The sequence below is a fragment of the Lycium ferocissimum genome, chromosome 1, assembly GCF_029784015.1.
Source record: "Lycium ferocissimum isolate CSIRO_LF1 chromosome 1, AGI_CSIRO_Lferr_CH_V1, whole genome shotgun sequence".
In the NCBI taxonomy this organism is placed as follows: domain Eukaryota; kingdom Viridiplantae; phylum Streptophyta; class Magnoliopsida; order Solanales; family Solanaceae; genus Lycium; species Lycium ferocissimum.
Window position 1 is genome coordinate 16,901,646 of NC_081342.1, and position 8,011 is coordinate 16,909,656.

An 8,011-nucleotide genomic window follows, 5' to 3' on the forward strand; every position below is an offset into this window, starting at 1 on the left:
TTCTACATTATAATAGCAAAAATCAGATAAAACTGAATTGGTACGCCTACCGGCCGGGTTGGGATGTTGGTTCCATCATGGCTTAGGTAATTTTGGGTCAGTGACATTTTTTAATAGTGAAGTGGAACCTGTCAAATATTTCTACAGATCGTCGATAACTTAAAATGCAAAAGCACAAATATTATAGAGAATCGAATGATGCACTAATATGATCCTTCAATCACAACTATCAAATGAAATTCGAAAAAATACTTATTGATCACCACCCTTTATTCTCCACATGAAGAAGTTAGAAATACATACATCAAAATCCATACTCTCCACATGAAGGAATAAGGTGAATTTATTAAGAATATATTTTAACATGGAAGGCCAAAATATGGGATAAGGAGCTATTTGAAGGTCCATTATTATTATTATTATTAATATATAGAGTTAGAAGAGTTATTTGGAGAGACATTTGAAACCGAGTCAATTACCTCGGTTCCATATATCGACTTAGAGGTTGAATAGTAAAATGATTGGGTATGACTAATAATAGTACGTCTCTCTACTGTGCCCCCACATTCCTCTATATACAGGAGTTATATATGTAGCAATTTCTTCTATGTTTTTGACATAATAATAGTCTAGTTAACGTAGGAAAGTTGAAAATTTAAAACCACAAACATGATAAAGAAATGAAAGATGTACAAATATGATCCTCGTTTTACTATCAAACGAAATTCAAATAAGTACGTCTCCACTCTCCATTTATTAGATACTAAACATAAAGACATATCACCTTTTCTACTCCATATGAGGAATAAGGTGCATTTATTTAAGTACATAAATACATCACAAGATTTATTGAGTCAAAAAGACATTATTTAAGAAGAGGAGACTAAGCTTGACTGTGCCATCAGCCTAAGCTTACTCAAGCTCGAAGAAATGGCCCCACAACTGTTTTTATGGTTAGACCAATTGGATTGCTAATAATGCTGCTAATAGGAATGAGTGGAGCTCTCGCGCGACCGAGAACAGGACAATTAGCAATTGGTGTATCAACTATTACTTGACAAGGAGTCATAGTATTGGTAGAGACAAGCACCGTTACGTTTAATGTACCACTAAATGAGCCATTAGAACTTGTGGTCATTTGAAGAAGGGTTGTGTTACCCCCATCACAAGAAACCCTGACATCTGCTCCAGCAATTCCAGGGCCTGGAGGATTTCCTGTTGGGGTGCAAGCCAACGATCCCTCTACACCTACTTGCAAACGAACTCCCAAATCAACTTCCACACCAACTCCCACACCAACTCCCAATTCAACTTCCACACCAACTCCCCTACCAACTCCAAGGGTTTGTGATTGGCCACGGCCTACAGGATTGGTGGTGATGAAAAACAGAATAATGAGGCAAACAAGAGACAATTTTGAAGACATCTTGACGATTTTTCTAATATTCAAGTACTAGTAGATAATTTAAAGCTAGAACTTTTTTTGTGTGTTGAGAAAGGTTTTGGATATCCCTTTTTATAGTGGTTAAGACGATTGGAGAGAGTACGTAAGTATACTACGTAGATTTGTGTGTCTTTTCTCCATGGCTTAAGGTCAAATAATTAACAACTTGCAATGTTGCCCTCACATGAGATTTTATCGAGTTAGGCTGAAATGATCAAGTTGAAGATTGGGACCTTAGAGAATTGACTATCATAGGAAAGCAAGAATATCAAAATTTTATATGTTTTTGTGTTTATTCATTATGCTAAGAGGGAGATATTTAAAATTTATGTGTTGTATATATTTGTTTTTATTGTTCTTTTTTTATATTTTGATGTCGTTTTTTAAAACTATTATAGTGTTGACTTCACTATGTAAAAAACGTAACTTAAATTATGCAGATGCATCATTGCAAAAAAAATTCAAATTAGATCTTGCCATATCGAAAGATAAAGTGTTACTAAATAATTACAATTAATCTCCAGGGATCCTAATACGATTGAAAATGGTCAGTTAAAATTTATCTTCTTTAGCTCGTACCACATTATCAATGATCATCCCCTCCTTTAGAAATATGATAACTGGCATTACTTCTTTTTTGCTGAAAAAAGATGCATTAAATTAAAGATTGAAATTAAGAGTCATTGCAAGCTGAGATCGATCAAAAAGATGAGATCCTTAAAGAGTCTTTGCGTAAATGAAATGATAGAGGCTGGGTTGTTCAAAAATAGATAAAGTATTCAGAATTGATCTCAACTCATCCAATTCTATGTCTGGGAAGGAAAATGTCCACACCAAGACGTAGTGAGCAAATACAAATAATGAAATATGAGGAATAATATATTCATTTGCGAGATAGCATTTCTCTGATCAATTAGTCTGTAATACATTGTCTCAAGCATACTTTAGATATTGTTGCAGTATAACGTTGAACTTTGAAGACAAGGATTTACGTAACGTGAGAACAATTCCTTAACTTTTGGTTTTCTCATAAGAAAAATGACATTCTGTTCTTTTTCTCACTTATATAATGGCAAGATAATTGTGCTCTTTTCATATTAGATTGACATAAAAAATTGATATAATATGTTTCTTGTTAATTTACATTATCAAAAAGTGCAAGAGAAAGTGGGGTGCACGATTTAGTTTTAAAAAGTACGATCAGGTATAATAAGATCCGATATAATGCTTCCTCTTATAATAACTAAATTTTTTCGGAACCGATTTTTATGTTATATTTTACTTCTCTATAACAACAATAACCAACTTTATAATAGTACGCTCATTGTAAAATTACCCCCATATAACAACTATCCTCTTTTTCTGGTAATATAATAATTAATCATTTTTATAAAAATTTAATATCTATGATTATCAATAATAAGTGTAGAAATTTGACCAAATATTTAATTTGATACTTTAATAGACTATATTTATGATAGAATATTACATACGATTACATATTTCTAATTTAAAAATATCATTGTCTGCTATTTTTGTTTATAAATAATTTTCAAAAAGGAAAACAAGCTACAATTATAAATTTTTTCCATCAATCTTGAAAGAAATTAATTTTCAAGTTGAGTTAAAATACGTGCCTTAAAGCTTAAAACTTTATACATTCAATTATGAATTTGTTGAAATTGTATTAGCTTTCTTTAATGTTTAGTTTGTGAAGTATGCATATCTTCGGGATTTAAAATTTAAATGTTTTTGTTAGCACTTTTTATAACATTAAAAATAAGAAATTAGATTTTATGTATCTTTTTTGCCTATAACAGTCAACTATTATTTAAATGTCAAATGCTTTTATAGGTGTATAACAACCATTCCTTATAACAGCCAAAAAATTTCGGACTCACCAATGCTTTTATAAGAGGTTTGACGGTATTCACCATTCATTATAACATTAATATTAATAAAATAATTAATTATCTTATTTAATGGCTCAATAATTGGATGAAAAGAGATTCTAAGTTTCAAACTCCTTAAAATTAGTTTACTTAATATAATTATTTTTACTTCTCCAAATTCTCAACCCGGCCTAACTTAGGACCATTAGAGATTACCTTCATATTTCCCTATTTAATGCCTTGACATATAACCCCTAGTATAGCCCTGCCAAACTAAGCTTTGATGACCGCCGCTAGTAAGCTTTATTTTCCCACGCCATGGATTCGCATTCATTATAAAGAATTATATAAAATGAGGAAAAAACTTTGGTGTTTTTTCTTTTTTTCCTTTTTTTTTTTTTTGGAAAGAGAGTTATCTTTGGGGCTCGCTAGAGCCTACTTTAGAACTAGCTGATCAAACGAAAGGGAGTGAGTCTACCAACCTAGTAAGTGTCATCAATTTCTTCTTAAAAAAAAAAAAGTCGGACAATCTTTAAGTTTATGAAAATATAGAAAAATAGTAAGGTAATGCGTGAATTAGTTAACTACACATCAGGAAAACATATCATATATTGGAGGTTGTTTTACTGGAAAGAGACTTTATAATAAAATGAACCGTGCATAATATAAAGATGTACTCGGAAAATTCAATGAATAATCGGACATTCTGATTAGTTGAAAATTTCTAAATCATTCATGTAAAAAGTATCATTAATGTGGAATGCATGTCGAATAGTCTTATTACTCCCAAGAAGCCTTAGCACCTCCCCGGTTCACTTTCTCCTCAAGTTTAAGCAACTAAGGATCGTCGTACTGATGAGTTTTGATCCATTCAACAAAAGTAGAATAGGCAATAACATTACAAATCACTCCACCACATCATGAAGCATCAAGTCTAACACCTCTATTAGCTAAGGACTGAAAATATGTAACCAAAAGACGTATAGCAGCTGAAAGCATTGACACTCATCAAAACTCTTTAACCTAACTATGAGCATCGTTGAATGGAAACAATCAGTAAAATATGAATTAATTGGTTAATTAGTTTGGCCATAATTGAAATGTTTAATTAATTATTACATTTTTAATTTCGACTATTTGCTAAATTGCATTTTTGGCCCTTCCATATACATATGTATACACGGCATGCATACATATATATATATGAATGTATACAGTATATACATATGAAAGTCCGTCTTCTTTTCTTTTAAAAAAACGGTCGAGCCCAGTCCGTTAAGACCAGACCCGACCCAAGTCAGCCAAAACATATGCACACAAGCATGCCAAACAGACGTGAAGGTCTCATAGTTCGTAGAAGAGGGTTTCTACGAGAAACCCTAGACGCCTCTTCGCGAATTTCTCTATCATCATTGTCATCGTTGCCAAAAATGGAAGCAAGTCAGACGTACCATGCTTTTCCCAGGCCTGGCATGGTCGATTGAGGCAAAGCATTAAATGTTTGCCTCCTTTTTTCACCTTGCCACAACCAAACAAGGTATAACCCTCCTTTTCACTTTGCTTTTCTGCACTCTATGGTCAAAAGGACTGATTTTTCTTACTAATCTTTGTTGTATTCGATTTTTTAATCTCAAAATTTGATTGGCTGATATTGATTTGAGGGGGAATTCAAGCGAATTTGCAAACCAACTCCCAAACCAACTCCCACACCAACTCCCAAACCAACTCCAAGGGTTTGTGATTGGCCACGGCCTACAGGATTGGTGGTGATGAAAAACAGAATAATGAGGCAAACAGGAGACAATTTTGAAGACATCTTGACGATTTTTTTAATATTCAAGTACTAGTAGATAATTTAAAGCTAGAACTTTTTTTGTGTGTTGAGAAAGGTTTTGGATATCCCTTTTTATAGTGGTTAAGACGATTGGAGAGAGTACGTAAGTATACTATGTAGATTTGTGTGTCTTTTCTCCATGGCTTAAGGTCAAATAATTAACAACTTGCAATGTTGCCCTCACATGAGATTTTATCATGAGTTAGGCTGAAATGATCAAGTTGAAGATTGGGACCTTAGAGAATTGACTATCATAGGAAAGCAACAATATCAAAATTTTATATGTTTTTGTGTTTATTCATTATGCTAAGAGGGGAGATATTTAAAATTTATGTGTTGTATATATTTGTTTTTATTGTTCTTTTTTTATATTTTGATGTCGTTTTTTAAAACTATTATGGTGTTGACTTCACTATGTAAAAAACGTAACTTAAACTATGCAGATGCATCATTGCCAAAAAAAAAAAATCAAATTAGATCTTGCCATATCGAAAGATAAAGTGTTACTAAATAATGACAATTAATCTCCAGGGATCCTAATACGATTGAAAATGGTCAGTTGTAATTTATCTTCTTTAGCTCGTACCACATTATCAATGATCATCCCCTCCTTTAGAAAAATGATAACTGACATTACTTCTTTTTTGCTGAAAAAAGATGCATTAAATTAAAGATTGAAATTAAGAGTCATTACAAGCTGAGATCGATCGAAAATATGAGATCCTTAAAGAGTCTTTGCGTAAATGAAATGATAGAGGCTGGGTTGTTCAAAAATAGATAAAGTATTCAGAATTGATCTCAACTCATCCAATTCTATGTCTAGGAAGGAAAATGTCCACACCAAGACGTAGTGAGCAACTACAAATAATGAAATATGAGGAATAATAGATTCATTTGCGAGATAGCATTTCTCTGATCAATTAGTCTGTAATACCTTGTCTCAAGCATACTTTAGTATTGTTGCAGTATAACGATGAACTTTGAAGACAAGGATTTACGTAACGTGAGAACAATTCCTTAACTTTTGGTTTTTTCATAAGAAAAATGACATTATGTTCTTTTTCTCACTTATATAATGGCAAGATAATTGCGCTCTTTTCATATTAGATTGACAGAAAAAATTGATAAAATATGTTTCTTGTTAATTTACATTATCAAAAAGTGCAAGAGAAAGTGGGGTGCACGATTTAGTTTTAAAAGATCTTGATCAGGCTCTATACTACATATTCGCGTTCGCATATAATGATTCCTACTATAACAACTAAATTTTTTCGAAACCGATTTTATGTTATATTTTACTTCTCTATAACAATAATAACCAACTTTATAACAGTACGCTCATTGTAAAATTACCCCCCATATAACAACTATCTTCTTTTTCTGGTAATATAATAATTAATCATTTTTATAAAAACTTAATATCTATTATTATCAATAATAAGTGTAGAAATTTGACCAAATATTTAATTTGATACTTTAATATACTATATTTATGATAGAATATTACATACGAATACATATTTCTAATTTAAAAATATCATTGTCTGCTATTTTTGTTTATAAATAATTTTCAAAAAGGAAAACAAGCTACAATTATAAATTTTTCCATCAATCTTGAAAGAAATTAATTTTCAAGTTGAGTTAAAATACGTGCCTTAAAGCTTAAAACTTTATACATTCAATTATGAATTTTTTGAAGTTGTATTAACTTTCTTTAATGTTTAGTTTGTGAAGTATGCATATCTTCGAGATTTAAAATTTAAATGATTTTATTAGCACTTTTTATAACATTAAAAATAAGAAATTAGATTTTATGTATTTTTTTTGCCTATAACAGTCAACTATTATTTTTATTTAAATGTCAAATGCTTTTATAGGTGTATAACAACCATTCTTTATAACAGCCAAAAAATTTCGGACCCACCGATGCTTTTATAAGAGGTTTGACTGTATTCACCATTCATTATAACAGTAATATTAATAAAATAATTAATTATCTTATTTAATGGCTCAATAACTGGATGAAAAGAGATTCTAAGTTTCAAACTCCTTAAAATTAGTTTACTTAATATAATTATTTTTACTTCTCCAAATTCTCAACCCGGCCTAACTTAGGACCATTAGAGATTACCTTCATATTTCCCTATTTAATGCCTTGACATATAACCCCTATCATAGCCTTGCCAAACTAAGCTTTGATGACCACCACTAGTAAGCTTTATTTTCCCACGCCATGGATTCGCATTCATTATAAAGAATTATATAAAATGAGGAAAAAACTTTGGTGTTTTTTCTTTTTTTCCTTTTTTTTTGGAAAGAGAGTTATCTTTGGGGCTCGCTAGAGCCTACTTTAGAATTAGCTGATCAAACGAAAGGGAGTGAGTCTACCAGCCTAGTAAGTGTCATCAATTTCTTCTGGAAAAAAAAAAAGTCGGACAATTTTCAAGTTTATGAAAATATAGAAAAATAGTAAGGTAATGCGTGAATCAGTTTGTTTACCCCGAAATCGGATAACCAATTGAATTTGTGAATGGGTATAGGATATGTGCTTTGTTCTTGACGTATGTAAGATAGAGAAAATATAGATTTGAAGGCTCACTTTAAGCGCCAAAGATGTAGACGTTAGGAGCAATGAATTATCTTATTAGCAATAATTCTAAAAAGAAATGACCTTGGCCGAATAAATGAGAAGGAGAATAAATATATGAGATTCTTCTCTTGTAAGTGTTCTTGAAAGATAAAGGGAGCCAACCCCCTCAAAGGAGGGGGGTGTCCCATATTTATAGTGCTGCCCCCATGGGCTTCGTACAATGTGAACTAAATAAAATAATAATGACAAGG

General features: G+C 31.5%; 1 protein-coding gene across 3 annotated transcripts; it reads right to left on the reverse strand.

Moving 5' to 3' along the window:
- Nucleotides 1-681: 681 nt before the first annotated feature.
- On the reverse strand, nucleotides 682-5,352 carry LOC132069246 (uncharacterized). 3 transcript variants are annotated; one of them, XM_059462671.1, is made up of 2 exons: nucleotides 5,035-5,352; nucleotides 682-1,248 (listed from the first exon to the last, which is right to left on the reverse strand). In XM_059462671.1, exons 1-2 carry the CDS (start codon nucleotides 5,150-5,152, stop codon nucleotides 917-919), a joined length of 450 nt encoding a protein of 149 aa, XP_059318654.1. In that variant the 5' UTR covers nucleotides 5,153-5,352; the 3' UTR covers nucleotides 682-916. The 3 variants fall into 3 exon arrangements, with proteins under 3 accessions (XP_059318654.1, XP_059318647.1, XP_059318642.1); XM_059462664.1 differs by having other exon boundaries at nucleotides 5,023-5,352; XM_059462659.1 differs by lacking the exon at nucleotides 5,035-5,352 and adding an exon at nucleotides 1,285-1,452.
- Between the last annotated feature and the right edge of the window lie 2,659 nt (nucleotides 5,353-8,011).